The sequence below is a fragment of the Pseudophryne corroboree genome, chromosome 1 (genome assembly GCF_028390025.1).
Source record: "Pseudophryne corroboree isolate aPseCor3 chromosome 1, aPseCor3.hap2, whole genome shotgun sequence".
In the NCBI taxonomy this organism is placed as follows: Eukaryota; Metazoa; Chordata; class Amphibia; order Anura; family Myobatrachidae; genus Pseudophryne; species Pseudophryne corroboree.
The window spans coordinates 303063989-303088670 of NC_086444.1; the positions used below are offsets into that span (position 1 = coordinate 303063989).

The 24682-nt window shown below is 46.8% G+C and overlaps 1 protein-coding gene across 1 annotated transcript in view; it reads right to left on the reverse strand.

Moving 5' to 3' along the window:
* Positions 1–24682, reverse strand: part of IFT81 (intraflagellar transport 81) — a 452264-nt gene that overhangs the window by 227472 nt on the left and 200110 nt on the right. Inside the window, exons 5-7 of the mRNA XM_063964420.1 lie at positions 5804–5893; positions 3527–3592; positions 3107–3217 (exon numbers count right to left, since the gene is read on the reverse strand). Of these exons, the coding sequence (XP_063820490.1) occupies positions 3107–3217; positions 3527–3592; positions 5804–5893 (267 nt within the window). The remainder of the gene's footprint in view (positions 1–3106; positions 3218–3526; positions 3593–5803; positions 5894–24682) is intronic.

Consider the following 24682-nt stretch of genomic DNA (forward strand, 5'->3'; position numbering starts at 1 on the left):
TTTTGCTTTTATTTGAACGAAAGGACTGCATTTGGTAATGAGGTTCCTTCTTAGTATGTCGTGGAGGAACATAAGGTAAAAAAATTTGATTTACCAGCCGTAGCAGTAGAGACAAGGTCCGAGAGGCCTTCTCCAAACAACTCCTCCCCCTTGTAAGGCAACGACTCCATATGCCGCTTTGAGTCGGCATCCCCCGTCCACTGTCGGGTCCAAAAGAGTCGCCTAGCAGAAATAGACATAGCATTTATTCTGGAGCTTAGTAAACAAATGTCTCTTTGAGCATCCCTCATATATAACGCAGCATCCTTGATATGCTCTAGGGTCATTAGAATGGTATCCTTATCTAGGGTCTCAATCTCCGTAGACAAGGAATCTGTCCATGCTGCGACAGCACTACAAACCCAGGCCGATGCCATAGCCGGCCTAACAATAGTACCAGAATGTGTGTAAATGTACTTCATGATAACTTCCTGCTTACGATCCGCAGGATCCTTGAGGGTAGCAGTATCCTGGAAAGACAGTGCCACCTTCGTGGATAAGCGTGTCAACGCCTTGTCTACTTTAGGTGAAGATTCCCATCGTATCCTGTCCTTTTGTGGGAAGGGATACGCCATAAGAATCCTTTTGGGAACTTGTAGTCTCCTGTCTGGAGATTCCCAAGCCTTTTCGCACAATTCGCTTAGCTCAAATGAGGACGGAAAGGAGATCTCAGGCTTTTTCTCTTTATACATGTGTACCCTCGTGTCAGGGACAGGGGGTTTCTCAGTAATATGCAAAACCTCTTTAATAGCAGTGATCATGTAACGAATACCTTTTGCCACTTTTGGCTGTAATTTTGCAACCTCATAGTCGACACTGGAATCTGAATCCGTGTCGGTATCTGTGTCAGTGATCTGGGATAATGTGCGTTTCTGAGACCCAGAAGGTCCCGGTGGGACAGGCATGGTCTGACTACCTGACTGATCCCTAGCCTCAGTCTTGTCTAATCTCTTATGCAATAAATTTACATTAGCATTCAAGACATTCCACATATCCATCCAGTCCGGTGTCGGCGTTGCCGACGGCGACCTGACAATCATGCACTCCCCCTCCTCCTTAGGCGAGCCTTCATCGTCAAACATGTCGACACACGCGTACCGACACACTCCACACACACAGGGAAACTCTTTTCTGAAGACAGGTTCCCCTTTAGGCCCCTTGGAGAGACAGAGAGAGAGTATGCCAGCACACACCCCAGCGCTATATGACCCCGGAGAAAAACACAGAATGTTTATCCAGTAGCACTGCTGTAATGTATAATCGCCAATTATGTGCCCCCCCTCTACTTTAAAACCCTCTTTCACCGTGTATCAAACAGGGGAGAGTCCGGGGAGCTTCCTCTCAGCGGTGCTGTGGAGAGAAAATGGCGCTGGTGAGTGCTGAGGGAGAAGCCCCGCCCCCTCGGCGGCGGCCTTCTGTCCCGCTCAAACTTAATAAAATATGGCGGGGGCTCTTTTATATACATGTACAGTGCCCACCTGTACATGTATATAGTCATTTGCCATAGGAGAGGTATTCTATTGCTGCCCAGGGCGCCCCCCCTGCCCCCTGCACCCTTACAGTGACCGGAGTGTGTGAGGTGTATGGGAGCAATGACGCACAGCTGCAGTGCTGTGCGTTACCTTAGTGAAGCACCTGAGGGCTTCTGCCGCCTCAGTAGTCTTCTTTCTTCGTTTCTTCCGGCTCTGTGAGGAGAACGGCGGCGCGGCTCTGGGATGAACGCCCAGGACGAACCTGTGTTCCACTCCCTCTGGAGTTAATGGTGTCCAGTAGCCGAGAAGCAGAGCCTATCATTTAAGTAGGTCTGCTCCTCTCTCCTCAGTCCCTCGATGCAGGGAGTCTGTTGCCAGCAGAGCTCCCTGAAAATAAGAAAAAAACCTAACAAAATGCTTTCTTAGCAGGAAACTCAGGAGAGCTCCCTGCAGTGCACCTATCTTCCTCTGGGCACAGTCTAAAACTGAGGTCTGGAGGAGGGGCATAGAGGGAGGAGCCAGTGCACACCCAGAGTCTAAAGTCTTTCTTAAAGTGCCCATGTCTCCTGCGGAGCCCGTCTATTCCCCATGGTCCTTACGGAGTCCCAGCATCCTCTAGGACGTTAGAGAAAATATAATAATAATAATAATAATAATAATAATGTAATTTCTTACTTGAATGATCTAACATTTTATTCTGTTTGTACCAGAATATTGGCCGTTTGCAGGATGTTCTCTTAGGCTTTTAGAATCTTATCATTTTGGACATGCATTACTCTATGCACAGAGGTTATTTTCAAATCTTTATATCAATGCACTTGGGGGGGGGGGTCATTCTGACCCGATCGCATGCTGCAGTTTATCGTAGTGGTGCAATTGGGTCAGAACTGCACATGCGCCGGAGTGTGTCGGTGCATGCCAGATGGCCGAAGTCTGTCGCTGCGCTACGGTCAATCAGGCAGAGGCGGTCGCTGAGAGGGGAGGGGGGTGTGCGGAACGGCAGCGTTTTCCGCCGTTTCGCGGGCGCGGTATGGCCAACACAGGTGTGGCCAGACCGAGCGAGGGGCGGGCCGGACCGCGCAGGGGGCGGTCTGCAGCGGCTGCGTAACGTCATGCGCTGTCGGTGCGGCCTGGGGAGCGATGAGTAGCTCCCAGCCAGCACGCTAAAGCTGCACTGGCCGGGAGCTACTCCTAAAGTGCAAAAGCATCGCCGCTGTACGATGCTTTTGCACTTCTGCAGGGAGGGGGGGGGGGGGGTGTCCGCACTGACATGTGGGGCGGGATAGCCCTGTGCTGGGCGTCCCCACGCATGTCTATGATCAACACGGAATCACCCCCTTGATTTGATACATTTAATAACGGTTAATCAGAACAGAAGCATTCCAAATGAAACTATCGGATCGGATGATACATTTTGCTCCAATTGTAATGTGATTTACTATTGCACTACTAATTATCAAGATGAAGTGCAGTTTAGAAAATGTCTTTGGACAGAATTCTATTTCTGATTGAGCTGTATGGCAGCTTTGGTTTATGTTTTGTGTCTTTTTATTGCACTTAACAACAACAACAACAACAACATAGTGGTAGGCTACCTGATTTCTTTGCTCCTGCTTCTGTAGAGCCAGAGAGTCAGCTCTTTCTTTCTCAACTCGCAGCAGACTTGCTATTTCAAGCATCCGTTGATGATTCTGAACTGTCTCCACCTACAGTAAATGATCAAGTGGTGCAAGTTGCTGTTAAATTCTTAAGAAAATAAGTAGGCAGTATCATGTGTAATACAAGTTCCTCTAAGCATTTCCTCTTCATGTCAATTACTCCTAGCAGCTGACAGCAAGGTATTGGAGTCAAGATCTTTAAAAGCTTTGGCCTTTGGCCTAAGGAGATTCCCTTTCCGTCAGTTGCATTTTCACCTCCCTTATTGAAACAGCAACAAGCTGGTCCTAATCCATGTTTGCATTCCCCCAGCCAATAGGCTTGACATTGAAATGTTACAGTATCAGATGTATCCTCACCCTTTTTTTAAGACGTTCAACTCTCTTCATTAGCTGATCCTTTTCCTCTTCCATTGCGCTGATGTCCTGCAAACAGAAATATAATTATACGTACAACACGTACTGTATCTTGTTCTAAAGGAGTTATATTCTAAGAGAAGAAACTGTTCAGCATGTACAGTACATTATGGTGCTGTAAACATTGCCCACACTGATGTTAGTTATTTATTTATTTGTAAATGTGACCAACGCTCTACTTATATAAGTAATACTGGGGTGGCAGCAGTACGTGTGAGAGGTTAAACCCAGAAACCTCCAGTAATTAAAGTTCAAACAGGATTTACACAACTGCGCCTGCTTGCAAAATAAATTGTCAGTTTAAGTGAAAGAACCACGGAATAATATGTAGTATGAAAAAAACTGACGTTTATTTGTATATAAATAGTATAGGGTCAAAATTTTCATTTACCCAAATACATGAAAAAAATTATAGTGATAATCATGAAGTTAGGCAAAGAATGATGATAAAGAAAAATAAAAAATAAAAAAATTATATAAAATAAAAAAATAATGATAAAAAAATGTAATATAAAAATGAAAAATAGGAAGTGGAAATGAAAAAATTGGAAAAAATATGTCTAAGTCCCAAAATGTCTGGTGTGAGCAGAGTGTGGCGTCCCACCTCTTTTCCACCTTACTGTCGTTTTGTACTATCCGGTATCACCGTATAAAATAATATTTCTGGATTAGCAGGAATGTTGAATTTCACAGTTGGTCACAGTATCGCTGTGGGGTACCCCAATCTGGACAGTGGTGGGATGAGGTGAGCAGGGTGAAGGTAAAATTAAATATCCCCGGACTCCCCGCTAACCTCCTCCGTCCTGTGCAGCAGGAGACGTCCGCAAACACAGACGTCTGCCAGTGTTCAAAACCGCGTCCCTCCGGTTTTGAACACTATACAAATAAACGTCAGTTTTTTTCATACTACATATTATTCCGTGGTTCTTTCACTTAAACTGACAATTTAGTTATTTATTTAGCAAAATATGAAACAACGACACAGTGATTTACATGGGATCTGCATGGCCAGCAAATCACCAGCTCTGTAAGCAACAAGTGGTGTAGAAAGCTTGCAGTCTATAGGCTTCCTACCAGAGGGAGCACGCAATTACTGTGACCCGCTGGGTGGTGTGGTTACCTCCCTTGCAGGTCCTGGCCTTGTCACCTCCCCCCTTCCTTGCAGCCCATGGGCTTGCTGCTTACATCAATGCATACTTGCCTACTTTTGAAAAAGCATTTCAGGGAGATTGTGAAATGAACACCTATAAGCGCGGACGTGTACTGCTACATCTGAGAGGCGTGTCATGAAAATGACTTACATCCAAATGTAAATGAGCCCCAAAGTTAGTATACTGTATGCACATATACTGTAAGTGGCCATGAGAAACCTTATTTAAAATGAATGTAGCCATAGTGATCATTGTGCCTTATAACAAATACAGGGAAATGGCGCTGATGATCCCATTAGAATGTATATATCTCTAATTGATCTTTTTCCCAAGAATGTAATAGCTATATAACAGGGGTATAGTAAAATCAGGGAGATTGCTGGTCTATTCAGGGAGATTGCTGCTATTTCAGGGAGTCTCCTGCAGAATGAGGGAGGGTAGGCAACGCTGCAGCAATGTGCATTACTTTATCCCTTCTTTACAGTCATTTAATTTTATTTATTCCAATTACTTTCCTTGTCTTTTTCATACCATCGTCTCTCAGGTAGCTGCAAGGCACACTCACTTATATACTCACTTACTGTATATACAAGCCTTTTTGACTGCCTAATACTTAATAAAAACCAAATAAAATAATAAGCAACACAATGACACAAGGCAAGGATGTTTGGCGCCTCTTCTACTGCAGCTTACTGGCACAGAGGTTATGGCTCCAACCTGATGACCGGTAATAGGATGCAGATGACACCATACTCTCAATTATGCAGCAAGTTGTATTTTTACCAAATATACATCAGATCATTGCACAATTAAGCACACTTTAATCTATGACCATACACTTGAGGCTCTCAAAATTTCTAACATTTTATAAACATGTTTTTTTAGTTTCTTTAACCAAATATTATGACAACTCCCAAATATACAATGCCTCATGAATTGCAGGTCGCTGTGGTCAATGCCAACACTGCAAACATGTTGACATGCTGATTTCAACATTACGACCATGTTCTCTATGTCCATAATTTAAAAGAAAAAGAAAAAGATTATCAATACATGACGCAGACATTACCCGCCTAATCTCTGCTGTTGAAAACCCAGATGATTTTAGTTGCTCGCACTCTTTATGAAGACTTTTGAAGTTCTCCATCAGGTCTTCATACTGCAAAATAAAATATATGTTAACAGTTTGTTTCCATGGACTACAGCATAAAAATATTTGAAGGCAATGGAAAAAAGAATAAGTTCAAACGGCAAAAAAGAAGAGATATGGTAGACTTACCATGGTTAACTCTCTTTCTGCGAGGAACATTGGGTTCCACAGGGAAACATCAGGGAGTAGAGTGGATCTAGATCTAGAGGCACCAACAGGCTAAAGCTTTAGGCCAGTGATCACCAACTCGTCGCTCGCGAGCTACCGGTAGCTCTCCGTATTTTTTTCGGTAGCTCGCAGAGCGGAAGGGCTTGGCAAGTCACTGCCACTCCTCCCTTCATTTTTACTATGGTGCCGGCCGTCGGCCTATCAGAGTTCGCGCACCGGCAGTGGCGGCATCTGATTGGCTGTCGGATCGGGAGCTTTGATTGGCTCACTTACCGGCGCCATATTTCAAATGCCCGTCACCCGCCCCTCACCGCGGCGGCGCTGCTTTCAGAGTCCTCCCCTTCTGTTCGTCATACAGGAGCAGCTCCAGAGGCACTGCGGGAGTATACGAATCCAGCAGCGGTGAGCACTGCGGGGTGGCTCTGTATCTGACACTGTGGTGGGCATTGTATCTGGCACTGTGGGGCCATTGTATCTGGAACTGTGGGGGGCATTGTATCTGGCACTGGAAGGGGCACTGTATCTGGCACTGGTAGGGGCACAGTATCTGGCATTGCTGGGGGGCATTATTTGTGTATCTTGCAATGCTGGGGGGCATTATTTGTGTATCTGGCACTACATGGGTGGGCAATACTTGTAGTTGTGAGGCCACACCCACTTTCACAGGAATGCGCGCGCATTGGGGGTAGCTCTTTCAGAGGTTTTATTTTCCGAAAGTAGCTCACACCGCAATTAAGGTTGGAGACCACTGCTTTAGGGTGTCCCAGGATGCATGGGGGCCTCCTCTATAAACCCTGCCTCCAGGCACTGGAGTTCAGTTTTGTTAACCAGTCAAATGCAGGAGCAGGCAAGAGAGAATGCAGATGTTAGTCACATAGAACCACATTCTCACGACTGGAGAAGGGACCAGCGGCTAATGCCATGCAAACCCATAGAAGCTAGGTACGTCAGAGTGGGCGCCCTGTGGAACCCAATGTACCTCGCAGAAAGAGAGTTAACCATGGTAAGTCTACCATAACTCTCCTTTTCTGCAGCAGGGTACATTGTGTTCCAGAGGGAAACATCCGGGATGTCCTAAAGCAGTTCCTCAAGGGAGGGGACGCACCTTAGCGAGTATGAGAACCTGGCGTCCAAAGGAAGCATCCTGGGAGGCGGAAGTATCAAAGGCAGTCCCAAAGGAAGCATCCTGGGAGGCAAAAGTATCAAAGGCATAGAACCTAATGAACGTGTTCACTGAGGACAAAGTAGCGACCTTGCACAATTGTTCTGCGGATGCGCCACGGTGGGCTGCCCAAGAAGGTCCAACAGACTGAGTAGAATGGGCTTTAATAGCAGCAGGAGCTTGGAGTTCAGCATGCGCATAAGCTTGTGCAATCACCATTCTAATCCATCTGGCCAAGGTTTGCTTATTCGCAGTCCAGCCACGTTTGTGAAAACCAAACAAGACGAAAAGGGAATCTGACCTCCTGATAGAGGCAGTCCTCTCCACATACTGTATATACGGGGAGCCCTTACCACATCCAAAGACCGGTCTTTGGAGGACAAATCAGAAGAGATAAAGGCCAGAACCACAATCTCTTGGTTAAGGTGAAAAGATGACACCACCTTAAATGACCTGGGCGAACTCTTAGAACTGCCCAGTCACGATGAAATATCTGAAAGCGTGGACAACAGGACAAAGCGCCTAAGTCCGATACCCGCAATAGCCAGTAAAAACAAGACCTTGGCTGTGAGCCATTAAAGGTCCACCGACTCAAGAGGTTTAAATGGAGACTCTTGCTGGGCATTCAGGCCAACAGACAGATCCCATGGAGCCACAGGAGGGACATAGGGAGGCTGAATCCGTAAGACACCCTGAGTGAATGTATGAATGTCAGGTATAGATGCAATTTTTCTCTGAAACCAAACCGACAAGGCAGATATAGGAACCTTGAGGGAGGCCAGACGAAGGCCTAAATCCAGGCTGCGTTGCGGAAAAGCCAGAATTCTGGAAGTTCTGAATCTGTATGCATCATAATTCTTATCAGCACACCAGGTGAAGTAAGAATTCCTGACCCCATAATAAATCCGGGCAGATACCAGTTTGCGGGCTTTCAACATAGTTTGGATGACCGCCTCAGAGAATCCTTTGGCCCTCAGGAGTGATACTTCAAGAGCCACGCCATCAAAGCCAGTCTGACCAGGTCCGGATAAAGACAAGGGCCCTGTACGAGGATGTCTGGGCGCTGAGGAAGTAGAAGAGGAAGCTCTGTCGATAGACCCTGCAGGTCTGAGAACCAATGCCGTTTGGGCCACGCTGGAGCGATTAGAAGTAGTATTCCTCCTTCTTGTTTGAACTTCCGCATGACCCTGGACAGGAGTGACACTGGAGGGAACACGTAGGGCAGCCGAAAGTTCCATGGAATTGCTAGTGCGTCCACGAACGCTGCTTGACGATCCCTGGGCCTTGATCCGAAGACTGGAACCTTGTGATTGTGTTGAGACGCCATTAGGTCTACATCTGGTAGGCCTCACTTGTCCACTAGGAGTTGAAAGACTTCCGGATGAAGACTCCACTGTCTGGCGTGCATGTCCTGGTGACTGAGGAAGTCCGCTTCCCAGTTTAGGGCGCCCGGAATGAACACTGCCGATATTGCGGGCAGATGGCATTCCGCCCAACGAGTGATTTTTGACACTTCCATCATAGCCTTGCGGCTTTGATTGCCGCCTTGATGGTTTATGTATGCCACCGTGGTGGCATTGTCTGACCGTACTTCAACCGGCCTGTTCTGTACCAGAGGCAGAGCGAGAGACAATGCACTGAACACCGCCCGCAACTCCAGAATAGTTATTGGGAGTGATTACTCCTTGGTCCATCGACCCTGAAAAGAGTGTTGCTCCAATACCGCACCCCATTCCCTCAGACTGACGTCCGTTGTCAGAAGGACCCAGTCAGAGATCCAGAAAGGACGGCCCCTGCTCAATTTCTGGTCCTGTAGCCACCAGGTCAGCGACAGATGAACCTCCGGAGTCAAAGTGATCCTTTGAGATCTGATGAGGTAGGCCATCCCACTTGGAAAGAATTAACCTCTGCAGAGGGCGGGAATGAAATTGAGCGTACTCTACCATGTCGAATACCGACACCATCAGGCCAAGTACTTGCATTGCCGAGTGTATCGACACTCTGGGGCAACAAAGGAAGAATCTTATCCTGTCCTGAAGCTTCAGGACTTTTTCTGGAGACAGAAACAGTCGATGACTGTGTGTGTCCAGGAGTGCCCCCAGGTTCACCATGCTCTGAGCTGGGACTAGCAAGGATTTCTTCCAATTGATGAGCCACCCGTGGGCTTGTAGGAAGCTTACCGTCAGTTGCAGATGACCGAGGAGGACATCGTGGGAGTTTGCCAGAATCAGCAAGTTGTCCAGCTACGGCAGGATCCTGACTCCCTGGCGATATGGGCCGTCATTACGGCCATGACCTTGGTGAAGATCATGGCAATAGGTATATGCAGGTACACATCCTGTATATCCAGGGATACCATATAGTCTCCGAGTTCCATAGACAGTACAATTGAGCGCAGTGTTTCCATACGGAACTTGGACACTCTCACAAACTTGTTCAGTGATTTGAGGTTGAGTATAGTCCGGAAAGACCCATTGGGTTTTGTTACTAGAAACAGTGTCAAGTAGTAACCTTTGCCTCTGTGGGACAGAGGTATCAGTACTACCATTCCTGTATTCAGGAGAGAATTTACAACCTTTTGCAGAGCTTGTGCCTTTAACGGATCTGAAGGAATAACCGTGGTGCAAAACTGGTGAAGGGGACGTCCCTTGAATGAGACTGCGTACCCATGAGAGACAACTTCCCGCAACCATGCATCTGAAGTGGTCTTTAAACAGACCTGGGTAAACTGTAGAAGTCAGTCTCCCAGCCTGGGGTCCCCCAGGGGGGTGGCCCGCCCCGTCATGTGGCAGGCTTGTCTTGTTTAGAAGCAGGCTGATGGACCGCCCAGGATTATTTAGCCTTGGGCTTTGTGGTTTTTGGAGCACGAGACTGCTTTCCCTTGAGGCTGAAAGGAACGAAAAGTGGTACCTTTTGCCTTCTGTGCAGAAGGATTAGTATTTGGGAGAAAAGCAGTCTTAGCAGCTGTAAAACTCAGGTACAATTTTATTAAGGTCTTCCCCAAACAAAATGTCCCCCTTAAAGGGGAGTACCTCCAAGGTCTTTTTGGAGTCTAGGTCCACCTTCCATGACCTCAACCACAGAATAGTGAAGTGACAGTGGTGACAGGCAGAGTGGATGACACCACTAGGCGGGTGACATGATAATCCACCGGCGGTGAATTTTCCCAATTGTTACATAACTCTGCAGGGAGAGGATAGCGAGCCAAGGCACGTTTAGCAGAGGGAATTTCTTCCCTGGATTAGACCAGGGTTCCTGCCTGATGTTCACCAAATGGGCAGAATGGGGTAATAGATTTTTAACCACCTTTTGCCGTGTAAACGTATCAGTTTTCTTAGCCACAATAGTGGAATCCTCATCATCAGTGATTTGTAGGATCTGCTTAATAGCAACCACTAGGGCAGGGACATCAATTTGCAATGGAGAATCCTTGTCAGAAACACCTGATTCAGTGTCTAACAGGACAGTATGCTCCCCCTCCTCTTCAGATGAAACATCTGAGAGATTCGTGGATTGTGAGGAGGAAGCAGCCTGCTTAGATGACCCAGAGACACGGGAGTGACCTGGAGTTATTTTTGTCTGACCAAGGATTGATTTAATTGCTGCAACTGCTTAGACAAATTTTTCGCCCAAGGCGGATTAACCATACGGACAATTTGTGGCTGTAGTGGCACAGGTGGTCCCATAGGGGGCATAAGCAGGGCCGGCCCAACGCATACGCGGGCTACGCAGCAGCAGTGAGTGACAGGCAGTAGAGGGCGCTGCTGCAGACAGTGAGTCACAGTGACTATCTTAAATTCGGCGCCGGCCGTGAGCCAATCAGAGCTCGCGGACCAGCAGCTAAGACTCCTGATTGGCTGCTGGGACGCGAGCTCTGATTGGCTCACGGGCCGGCGTCGGATTGAAGATAGACACCGCTGCTGGAGACGGAGGGGTAGGAGAGGCAATCGCTGTACTCTCCTTCCCTCACAGAAGCGGTGAGCAGCACTTTTTTTTCAGGGTGGAGGCACTGTGGGGGCATGTGTATCAGCACTGGGGGCATATCTGGCACTGTAGGAGGCACTGTGGGGGCATATGTATCAGCACTGGCGGCATATCTGGCACTGTAGGAGGCACTGTGGGGGCATGTATAGCAGCACTGGGGGCATATCTGGCACTGTAGGAGGCACTGTGGGAGCATGTGTAGCAGCACTGGGGGCATATCTGGCACTGTAGGAAGCACTGTGGGGGCATGTATAGCAGCACTGGGGGCATATCTGGCACTGTGGGGGCATGTGTAGCAGCACTGGGGGCATATCTGGCACTGTAGGAGCATGTGTAGCAGCACTGGGGGCATATCTGGTACTGCAGGAGGCACTGTGGGGGCATATCTGGCACTGTGAGAGGCACTGTGGGGGGGCATGTTTAGCAGCACTGGGGGGCATAGCTGGCACTGTGAGAGGCATGTGTATCTGCACTGGCGGCACATCTGGCGCTGTAGGGACATGTCTATCTGGCACTGGGGGCATATCTGGCACTGTGGAGGCATGTGTATCTGCACTGGGGGCATATCTGGTGCTGTGGGGATATATGTATCTGCACTGGGGGCATATCTGGCACTGTGGGGATATATGCATCTGCACTGGGGGCATACCTGGCACTGGGAGGATGTGACGCTGCACTGGCAGCATATCTGGCACTGTGGGGGCATGTGTATCTGCACTGGGAGCATATCTGGCACTGTGGAAGCACGTGTATCTGCACTGGGGGCATATCTGGCACTGTGGGGATATATATATCTGCACTGGGGACATATCTGGCACTGTGGGGATATGTGTATCTGCACTGGGAGCATATCTGGCACTGTGGGGATATGTGTATCTGCACTGGGGGCATATTTGGCACTGTGGGGATATGTGTATCTGCACTGGGGGCATATCTGGCACTGTGGAGGCATGTGTATCTGCACTGGGGGCATATCTGGCACTGTGGGGGCATGTGTAGCAGCACTGGGGGCATAACTGGCACTGTGGGGGGCACTGTGGGGGCATGTATATCTGCACTGGGAGCATATCTGGCACTGTGGGGATATATGTATCTGCACTGGGGGCATATCTGGCACTGGGAGGATGTGTATCTGCACTGGAGGCATATGTATCTGCACTGGGGGCATATCTGGCACTGTGGAGGCATGTGTATCTGCACTGGGGGCATATCTGGCACTGTGGGGGCATGTATAGCAGCACTGGGGGCATATCTGGCACTGTAGGAGGCACTGTGGGAGCATGTGTAGCAGCACTGGGGGCATATCTGGCACTGTAGGAAGCACTGTGGGGGCATGTATAGCAGCACTGGGGGCATATATGGCACTGTAGGAGGCACTGTGGGGGCATGTGAAGCAGCACTGGGGGCATATCTGGCACTGTAGGAGCATGTGTAGCAGCACTGGGGGCATATCTGGTACTGTAGGAGGCACCGTGGGGGCATATCTGGCACTGTGGGGGGGCATGTATAGCAGCACTGGGGGCATAGCTGGCACTGTGGGAGGCATGTGTATCTGCACTGGCGGCACATCTGGCGCTGTAGGGACATGTCTATCTGGCACTGGGGGCATATCTGGCACTGTGGAGGCATGCGTATCTGCACTGGGGGCATATCTGGTGCTGTGGGGATATATGTATCTGCACTGGGGGCATATCTGGCACTGTGGGGATATATGCATCTGCACTGGGGGCATACCTGGCACTGGGAGGATGTGTATCTGCACTGGCAGCATATCTGGCACTGTGGGGGCATGTGTATCTGCACTGGGAGCATATCTGGCACTGTGGAAGCATGTGTATCTGCACTGGGGGCATATCTGGCACTGTGGGGATATATATATATCTGCACTGGGGACATATCTGGCACTGTGGGGATATGTGTATCTGCACTGGGAGCATATCTGGCACTGTGGGGATATGTGTATCTGCACTGGGGGCATATTTGGCACTGTGGGGATATGTGTATCTGCACTGGGGGCATATCTGGCACTGTGGAGGCATGTGTATCTGCACTGGGGGCATATCTGGCACTGTGGGGGAATGTGTAGCAGCACTGGGGGCATAACTGGCACTGTGGGGGGCACTGTGGGGGCATGTATATCTGCACTGGGAGCATATCTGGCACTGTGGGGATATATGTATCTGCACTGGGGGCATATGTGGCACTGGGAGGATGTGTATCTGCACTGGAGGCATATCTGGCACTGTGGAGGCATATGTATCTGCACTGGGGGCATATCTGGCACTGTGGAGGCATGTGTATCTGCACTGGGGGCATATCTGGCACTGTGGGGATATATGTATCTGCACTGGGAGCATATCTGGCACTGTGGGGATATGTGTATCTGCACTGGGGGCATATCTGGCACTGTGGGGATATGTGTATCTGCACTGGGGGCATTTCTGGCACTGTGGGGACATGTGTATCTGCACTGGGGGTATATCTGGCGCTGTGGGGACATGAGTATCTGGCACTGGGGACATCAGTCATCCACTATCTCAATGTCACCCTGCCTCAATCACCCATTATCTTCCTGTCACTCCTGCCTCAGTCACCCACCATCTCCCTGTCACCCCTGCCTCACCAGTAACCTATTATCTCCCTGTCACCCACTATCACCCTGTACCACGGGGAGTACAATTGTGTAGCCACACCCCTTTCTTGTAAGACCACACCCCTTTTATCCCATCAAGGGGCGCCAAAATAGATTTTTGCTTACTAAAAGAAATAAGCTTGGGCCGACCCTGGGCATAAGGAGTTCCATCAGAGTACCCAGTAGGTTTGTGAACGCAGCCCAGGGTGGTTCCTGATTAGTTACAGGAGCTGCGGACTCACTGGGAGATGTATGACACACAGTACACAGACCGTCAAAACTTCTCCCTCAGGTAAATCTTTGGCGCATGCACTACATGATGCAGGAGCATCCATAGACTTACTGCCCTTCTTGTTAGACATTGTACACAAATGCAACAACAGAGCGGTATAGTACGATAAAGCCAGACAGAGTACAATACCTGCGAATACATCCGTTAGTATGTGACTGAATACACAGTACACAACACCTGCAAATAAATCCGGTATTATGTGACTGAGTACACAGTAGAATACACGTAATGGGTAAATACTGTGACGCACTATACAGCATATATGACCCAGACGCACCTAGTCCCTTAGGGCACAGAATATAGTGATAGATAGATTTTGTGAAACACTAAGTGAAACCACTCAGCAGATACAGCACACACAGTCACAGGCAATGCAGATAATTATTATGACAATAAAACTGCACTGGACTAGTATATGTACAGATTTATATATATATATATATATATATATATATATATATATATATATATATATATATATATATATATATATATATAAAAAACACATCGCAGTCCTAGACCGGAGGTATATATATGAATACTCGTACAATATATCCTGTAATAGGTACACTCTTTCTTAACTAACGCTGTCTGTATAAAGACATGTGAAATACTCAAGTGTTTGTAAAGTCACAGCTGCTCTGTATACAGGCGGCTTTACAAGGGAGACCTTGCCCTGCAGTCCCAGAGACCAGCAGCAGCTATGCTTAGAAGATGGCATCCAGCATCTCAGTCAGGGAGTGAGGGAGAGTGTGAGGCAGCTCCAGGGCGGGAAAATCTGCAGTAGATGGTGGCCTTTGAAGTCTTTTTAGAAAGCTTTTCAGGGCTGCCCAACGCAGCCCCCCTGTTAAGTGACCTGCTGCTGCAGGCATCAACTTGAAACTGAGCTCCAGTGCCTGGAGGCGAGGTTTATAGAGGAGGCCCCAATGCATCCTGGGACAGCCTAAAGCTTCAGCCTGTTGGTTCCTCTGGATCAAGATCCACTCTACACCCCAATGTTTCCCTGAGGAACACAATGTACCCTGCTGCAGAAATGTTTGTTAAATTGTAACTAAACACAAATGTTATTAATAACATTAAATCCTTTTCATCAGTTTTTTAACAGGTGGTACAAAGAGTGTGGGCAATTTAAACAAACAGCTGTAACTGAAGCTCCTGCCTCTCTATACCCCAGTTGGTGGTTGAGGACATCAGTTTATTTTGCAAGGTTACTGTCTGCCCATGCCACCGGGCACAAGGTTCTGTCTGCCCACGTCTCAGGGCACAAGGTTCTGTCTGCCCATGTCTTCACAGTGTCTGTCTGCTGTTCAGTCTTCTAAGTGTGCCAGGCCTTCCATGTGTCTGGCCGCAATCGGCCTTCTGAGATGTTCAGAATTTTCAATAAGAAAAGAAGGCGCGGATGGTTCCTAAGAGCGACTGGAATCCACTCTTTAGGGAGATGATGCTGTCACAATCCGAAGCAATCCCACACTCCTACCATTGGTGCTGCTGTTCCCTGTGTAGATTCTCAGCTGTGTCTGGCCCTGTGCTGCCTGTGATGCCTGGGCTGAATTATCAGCTATGGACTGCACTTGTGATCATCTGACTTAAACTTGCTCTTTAGTGGTGCCTGTGCCAGATCATGGTGCCAGGATCTGTGTTTTTGGGCTCCGTCACTGAAACACTATTGTCAACATTATCTCCTGTGTTTGGACTCAGCAGCAGCAGCAGCAGCAGCAGCAGCAGCGAGTTACCTGAATATATTTCAGTATGAATATTGTGTTAATAATAATTTTATTTATATAGCGGTCTTTCTCCAATAGGACTCAAGGCACATTATCAGCCTGCCTAAATATCTGCTTAATTTGTGAACTACCCTGTGTGTCAATAAACATTACTATTCACTGTATCTAAGTAATGTTTGAATTGTTCCCAGCAAAAGCATATTCACAGAATGAAAGATTTCATGAGCAGAAACCTCTCGCTTTCCTTCCTTTACTTATACTACAGGTTGAGTATCCCTTATCCAAAATGCTTGGGACCAGAGGTATTTTGGATATCGGATTTTTCCGTATTTTGGAATAATTGCATACCATAATGAGATATCATGGTGATGGGACCTAAATCTAAGCACAGAATGCATTTATGTTTTATATACACCTTGTACACACAGCCTGAAGGTCATTTAATACAATATTTTTAATAACTTTGTGTATTAAACAAAGTTTGTGTACATTGAGCCATCAAAAAACAAAGGTTTCACTATCTCACACTCACTCAAAAAAGTCCGTATTTCGGAATATTTGGATATGGGATACTCAACCTGTATCACCTACGCCAGTGGTTCCCAATCTCGGTCCTCAAGTACCCCCAACAGTTCATGTTTTCCAGGTCACCTAGCAGTTGAACAGGTGTATTCATTACTCACTGACACATTATAAAAGACCCAGAGGTGGAGCAAATTATTTCACTTGCAATCCTGTGAGGAGACCTGGAAAACATGAACTGTTGAGGGTACTTGAGGACCGAGGTTGGAACCACCGATCTACGCCATACTCCTTACAATGGCACCTAACCCTTGGTTTCTGCCGTCGCAACTTTCTTTCTCTTATTGTTTGTGTCCTTAAGGTACAACTCCTGCCTTTCTGATCTCATCAGCTTCTTAATAATATACCACCTTTATGCTAATTATTTAAAAAAAAAAAAACTACTTTTCTACTGATCTCTCCTCCTTCATCCTGGCTCTCATCTATCTCTTCCTGCATGTCCCAGTGCGTTCTCAAGCTTGACATGTCCAACAAAGACTGAGCTTGTTTTGTTTATGACCAAACAGACCCACGTCATCTCATGCCTCCCATCTCACTCTTTCGGTTGCCAATACTATTCTCCCTCCTGTCCCTCAAGTCTACTGTCTGGGGGTCATCCTTGACAACTCCCTCTCCTTTACCAGCCACAAACAGGATATCTCTAAATCATGACACGTTCACCTATGTGATAGCTCCAGAATCACATCCTTTCTGACCGAGGAAGAGGTCTATTTATCAATCACACAGATTTTGTCTGCATTAAGCAACAATCTAATTAGCGCCACAATTTACTGCTGATGTGAAGTCTTTTGAACTTCTCATATTTGCCCCTTGTATGCTGAACATTATGGGCCTGATTCTGAGTCAGTTGCAGTGTCAATGCTGCATGCATTTGAACAATGGGGGTGATTCCGAGTTGTTTGCTCGCTAGTTGCTTTTAGCAGCATTGCACACGCTAAGCCGCCGCCCTCTGGGAGTGTATCTTAGCTTAGCAGAATTGCAAACGAAAGATTAGCAGAATTGCGAATAGAAATTTCTTAGCAGTTTCTGAGTAGCTCCAGACCTACTCACAGATTGCGATCAGCTCAGCCCATTTCGTTCCTGGTTTGACGTCACACACACGTCTAGCCAGCCACTCCCCCGTTTCTCCAGACACTCCCGCGTTTTTCCCTGACACGCCTGCGTTTTTCCGCACACTCCCAGAAAACGGCCAGTTTCCGCCCAGAAACACCCACTTCCTGTCAATCACACTCCGATCACTTCAACGATGAAAAATCTTCGTTCGGACGTGAGTAAACCTACTAAAGTTTTGTGTTAAAATACTAACCGCATGCGCACTGCGAACCATGCGCATGCGCATTTTTGCCTTAATCGCTCCGTTGTGAAAATCGGCAACGAGCGAACAACTCGGAATGACCCCCAATGTTTTAATGCACAGTACAGAATCAGACGCAGGGTCTGTCAGTTTTAGTGGGCATTCCTAGTAGGTAACAGGGGTGTGGCTAAGCCAACAGGGGCGTGTCACTGAAAGTGGGAGCCTCCAAAAATGCACTGCTGCTCACAAAGGAGAACATACTGAGACTGAGAACCTGCACATGCCATAGGGCTGGTGAGAGACTGATGGTGCATCTAAAATCGCAGATAGAGACAGAAATGCACTGTTCCAGGGCACGGCAAGTGGGCGCGCTAGTTTTGTGAAAATCAACCAAAACATTAGCAGGTGCGACTGAGACAAAAGATGCAGCCATACCGCATCTATCTCCGACTCTCATCTTTGTAACCAAGCAGATACTGGCAGCAGTATGCGATCATATACGCTCATTATATACAACGCTTTGTCATCAAATAATCACGCTTCAATGCATGGACAATCAAACCATACAGTACTGCAGTGACTTTATAAGGAAGATGTGACACCTGTGAGTCCCCTCTATGATGGCCCTGTAAGCTGCCATAAAGCCCTCCTGAGAACAAAGTGGTGAAAAGGAAAACCTTCTTAGCTTTGTAACTCAAACCAGTCCACTGTCCTCCTAGAGATCTACAGGAATGGTAGTAGAATACATTATGTATGTTAGTGCTGGAGAAATCTGTGATCTCTACAGTGTTTAAAAGTTGTTAAATATGGAGAATAAATGAACCTCTTTCCAGCTAAAACAGCAGTTATGTTTGAATTATAGCTTATCACTGCTTGTAAATAGACCTCTAAATATCTACTTCTACCCTAGGTATCTCATGCCTGGACTACTGTATCCGCATACTCTCTAATCTTCCTCTCCCCTCATACATCTATGTTGCTGCCTAACTCGTCTTCTTATCTCATCACTCCGATATAACTTCAAGTACAGAATTCAATTTAAGCTCTTCACCCTCAGCATCAAAGCACTCCATTACATTAAACCCTTCATTTCCGACCTCATCTCAAATCATAATCCCTCTCGTCATCTCCACTGTTCCTTTGACTGTCACCTTGCTGATTAGCTTCTTCCAGCAACCAAGCCTTCTCCCGTGCTGCTCCCTTTCACTGGAATTCATCCCCCTCATCCTATCAGAAATCTAAAAGCCTGCAGGGATTCAAACATGACTGTCAGTTCACCCTCCTACCACTGTTAATGAACATCCACTGTCCTGACTTCTCATACTGTATCTTCCCAGTTCACCTACCAGCTTTACATTCCACCTTTTAGACTGTAAATTCTCACCCTGATTTATCCTTGTGTCCAGTCCACTCCCATTCCCAGTCAGTGACTCTGATCCATGCTTACCTAGTTTTGAAAAAGCATTTCAGGGAGATTGTGAAATGAACACCTATAAGCGCGGACGTGTACTGCTACATCTGAGAGGCGTGTCATGAAAATGACTTACATCAAAACGTAAATGAGCCCCAACGTTAGTATACTGTATACACATATACTGTAAGTGGCCATGAGAAACCTTATTTAATATGAATGTAGCCATAGGGATCATTGTACCTTATATCCAATACAGGGAAATGGCGCTGATGATCCCATTTGAATGTAAATATCTCTAATTTCTCTTTTCCACAATAATGTAACAGCTGAATAATGGGGGTAAGGTAAAATCAGGGAGATTGCTGGACTATTCAGGGAGTCAGGGAGATTGCTGCTATTTCAGGGAGTCTCCTGCAAAATGAGGGAGGGTAGGCAACTCTGCTCTGATCCCATCTGTCTGTCCTTTCCAAGCATGGGATCACCCAGTGCTACTGTTTATAGCCATGTCTATTTTGCTGTATAAACAACATCAATGTATGATATTTTTGTTCCTGTACTGTCCCTTTTAATACTGCACTGTTTGTTTATTATAATGTGCACACACTTGGTGGCACCATATAAAGATAATAATACTACTACTGCTAATAATAATCATAATAATAATATCTGCTGCAACACTGTGCAAATAACTACACTGGCTCCTCTTTAACTTCCAGAATTCAACTCTTAATCGTCCTCACTTTCACAGTCAGACCATCACCTTCCCTCTTACATCTCAGACCTCACCAGAAGATACTAGTCTTCTTGAGAGCTTAGGCCTGCGTCTTACTACCTAACAATTCTTTCTGTAAGACTTTTTTTTTTAATCAAGTATTTTTTTATTGTTTTGCAAGAGAAAAGAAAAAGAACATTACAATAAACAATTCTAATAAACATCTACAAAATCAAAATCGTGCTTTATAGGTAGATCTTCACAAATTTGCGTTATGTGGATATAGGACATAGTCACATCCACTCATCAGAACAGAATAAAACAGACATAGAAGAGAAAACAAAAGAATCAAATGACGTGCTAGAAATCAAGGGGAGATACTGAAGGAAAGCGAGCCGGGCCATAGCAGAAGCAGTGCACTGCAGCAATCGACACATATATTCATTATTTAAAGTAGGGGGTCAATAGAGTACATAGAGTTCCTTCAAAGAGCCCAAATCTTATCAAATTTCAATAAAGAATTACGTTTAGTGTACATAAAGCGCTCATGGGAGAGGGTAGAATTTGCGAGGGCAACCCATTCAGCAGATGACGGAGGAACATGAGCCATCCAGGTACGAGCGATACACACCCGGGCTAGTGCTAGAACAATCCAGAGGAGGAGAGAAGGGAGGAGTACGAAGTCGAAACCCTCCCACGAGAAGGCAGAGTACGAATTAATTTGTGAACAGGGGATTCAGAGTCGTGGAGCAGAGCCCCGCAACTGTGCCGTCAGAGCATGTCGGAGTTGTAAATAACGAAAAAAATATTGTCTAGGGATACTATATGTAGTGGACAGATACTCATAACTATGGAGTACCCTATCCTGGTAAAGTTGCCCCACTGCAGTCACCTCATACGAAATCCAAATCGAACCACCCTCCATTTTAAAAAGCTTGGAGAAATTTGTATTATTCCAAAGTGGAGAGCAGGGGTCCATCGTGGGATCTCCCAGCAGCTTCTCAGCCGCCAACCATACTCTACGAGCCTGTTGCAATAATGGGGGGAGAGAGGTCAGCGGAATATTTGCTAATAAAAACTGCAACGGAGAAAACAAGAGGCCAGCCTTATCCAAAAGAGCCACAGGAAGGCTCTCATAATCCCCCGGAGTAACCCATTCATAAAGTTGTACTAGTTTGGCGGCCAAATAATATAAACGTATATCCAGCAAGGCCAGGCCACCTTCGACTCTGGGTCTACTAAGCGTTTTATATGCAATACGTGCCCGCTTAGCACCCCAGATAAAGGAAGTAATATATCAGGAAATCAACGAAAAATGTGAGGCAGGGATATAAACCGGTGAATTCTGTAGTATATAAAGAAATTTGGGTTGAATAATCATTTTGATAATATTTACACGCCCCGTCACAGTTAAAGGGAGTTTCTGCCAGATGCGTGCCTTCATATGCAGATTATCAATCTGAGGAGTCAGATTCAGGGTGACAAAATCTTTAGGGCAATGAGAAATTTGAATGCCAAGGTATTTAAATTGAGTGCACCACTGGAGGGGAAGGTCATAAGAGGATGGAGGTGATGCAGAGGGACTTAACGGAAACACCACCGATTTGTCCCAGTTAATACAGATACCTGAAAAAAAAAAAAAATTCCCGTAGTAATTCTAAAAGGGCAGGCAATGAGGAGGATACATCCCGTAAGAATAATATCATATCGTCCGCATTCAACCCAATTTTTTCCTCCTGGCCCGCAACCCAGAGCCCCGCTATATTCGCTGCGGCCCTAACTGCGCAGGCCAAGGGTTCCACAACGAGAGCAAAAAGCAGAGGGGACAGAGGACACCCCTGTCGAGTACCCCTCTGCAACAAAAAAGATTCAGTAGTAAAACCATTAACCATTACTCTCGCAGCAGGACAGGAATATAAAAGTTTAACCCAGGATAAAAAGCTCGGGCCTACCCCAAATCTGTTAAGGGACTCCCAGAGGTAAACCCATTCTACGGAGTCAAAAGCGCGGGCAGCATCGAGAGAGACCAATATCACACCGTCCAAATCATCCCCCGCCAACTGCATATACGTAAATAGTCGTCTGAGATTGATGGTGGTAGATCTGCCCGGCATAAAGCCAGTTTGATCACAATGTACTAGCTCCAAGACCACAGTATTAAGCCGGAGCGCTAAAAGTTTAGCAAGAATTTTTATGTCAGTTGACAGTAAGGAGATAGGGCGGTACGGGTCTAAAAGAAGTGGGTCTTTACCCGGCTTCGGTATTAGTACCACCAGTGCCTCTGCCATAGATGGGGGAAGAGTGCCACCCTGTAACAACAACACAAAAAATAACAGGAGTTTAGGGGCAAAGAAATCCAAATGGGTCTTATACAGTTCGATAGGAAAGACCATCAACCCCTGGGGCCTTATTACTGGGAAAGGACATAATGGCATTTTTAACCTCCTCCAGTGTAATGGGGGATTCCAAAAATTGTCGTGACTCAGGACTTAAAGAAGAAACCTCTATTTTATCAAAATAATTAGACAATGTTGAGTATGTATACTGTACCCTGGATCTATAAACATCCGAAAAGTGTGAGTAGAAACTAGAAGCTATAGAAGGGGTGTCAGTGCATATAACACCAGACACACTCCTGATGCTATGCACAGTGACGGGAGGCAGCTCCTGCCTTGCCAAGTAGGCCAGAAACTTTCCCGTACGATCTCCCTGAATATAAAAATCATGGGCACGAAAAAGCAGACTCCTCTTAGATTTAGGAGTAAGTCCGTCAATTGCTTATGGACAATCAGCCACTCCACCCTGTCCGCAGGGAGGCCACTACGTAAATAGGTCTGTTCAAGCTCTGCACTCCTCCTCTCCAACTCCCCCTCAAGCGGTCTATTAGATATCTTCAGCTGGGCAACTCTGGATATCAATGAACCCAGGAGAAAAGCCTTATAAGCATCCCATATCAATAAAGCATTATCACAAATAATAAGAATTTACTTACCGATAATTCTATTTCTCAAAGTCCGTAGTGGATGCTGGGGACTCCGAAAGGACCATGGGGAATAGCGGCTCCGCAGGAGACTGGGCACAAAGTAAAAGCTTTAGGACTAGCTGGTGTGCACTGGCTCCTCCCCCTATGACCCTCCTCCAAGCCTCAGTTAGGATACTGTGCCCGGACGAGCGTACACAATAAGGAAGGATTTTGAATCCCGGGTAAGACTCATACCAGCCACACCAATCACACCGTACAACTTGTGATCTGAACCTAGTTAACAGCATGATAACAGAAGGAGCCTCTGAAAAGATGGCTCACAACAACAATAACCCGATTTTTGTAACAATAACTATGTACAAGTAATGCAGACAATCCGCACTTGGGATGGGCGCCCAGCATCCACTACGGACTATGAGAAATAGAATTATCGGTAAGTAAATTCTTATTTTCTCTAACGTCCTAGTGGATGCTGGGGACTCCGAAAGGACCATGGGGATTATACCAAAGCTCCCAAACGGGCGGGAGAGTGCGGATGACTCTGCAGCACCGAATGAGAGAACTCCAGGTCCTCCTCAGCCAGGGTATCAAATTTGTAGAATTTAGCAAACGTGTTTGCCCCTGACCAAGTAGCTGCTCGGCAAAGTTGTAAAGCCGAGACCCCTCGGGCAGCCGCCCAAGATGAGCCCACTTTCCGTGTGGAATGGGCTTTTACAGATTTTGGCTGTGGCAGGCCTGCCACAGAATGTGCAAGCTGAATTGTACTACAAATCCAACGAGCAATCGTCTGCTTAGAAGCAGGAGCACCCAGCTTGTTGGGTGCATACAGGATAAACAGCGAATCAGATTTCCTGACTCCAGCCGTCCTGGAAACATATATTTTCAGGGCCCTGACTACGTCCAGCAACTTGGAATCCTCCAAGTCCCTAGTAGCCGCAGGCACCACAATAGGCTTGTTTAAGTGAAATGCTGAAACCACCTTAGGGAGAAATTGAGGACGAGTCCTCAATTCTGCCCTGTCCGTATGAAAAATTAGGTAAGGGCTTCTATAGGATAAAGCCGCCAATTCTGAGACACGCCTGGCTGAAGCCAGGGCTAACAGCATTACCACTTTCCATGTGAGATATTTTAAGTCCACAGCGGTGAGTGGTTCAAACAAATGTGATTTTAGGAATCCCAAAACTACATTGAGATCCCAAGGTGCCACTGGAGGCACAAAAGGAGGCTGTATATGCAGTACTCCCTTGACAAACGTCTGAACTTCAGGAACAGAAGCCAGTTCTTTTTGGAAGAATATTGACAGGGCCGAAATTTGAACCTTAATGGACCCTAATTTGAGGCCCATAGACAGTCCTGTTTGCAGGAAATGCAGGAAACGACCCAGTTGAAATTCCTCTGTAGGGGCCTTCCTGGCCTCGCACCACGCAACATATTTACGCCAAATACGGTGATAATGTTGTATGGTTACATCCTTCCTGGCTTTGATCAGGGTAGGGTTGACTTCATCCGGAATGCCTTTTTCCTTCAGGATCCGGCGTTCAACCGCCATGCCGTCAAACGCAGCCGCGGTAAGTCTTGGAACAGACATGGTCCCTGCTGGAGCAGGTCCTTTCTTAGAGGTAGAGGCCACGGGTCTTCCGTGAGCATCTCTTGAATTTCCGGGTACCAAGTCCTTCTTGGCCAATCCGGAGCCACGAGTATAGTCTTTACTCCTCTCCTCCTTATGATTCTCAGTACTTTTGGTATGAGAGGAAGAGGAGGGAACACATACACTGACTGGTACACCCACAGTGTTACCAGAGCGTCCACAGCTATTGCCTGAGAGTCCCTTGACCTGGCGCAATATCTGTC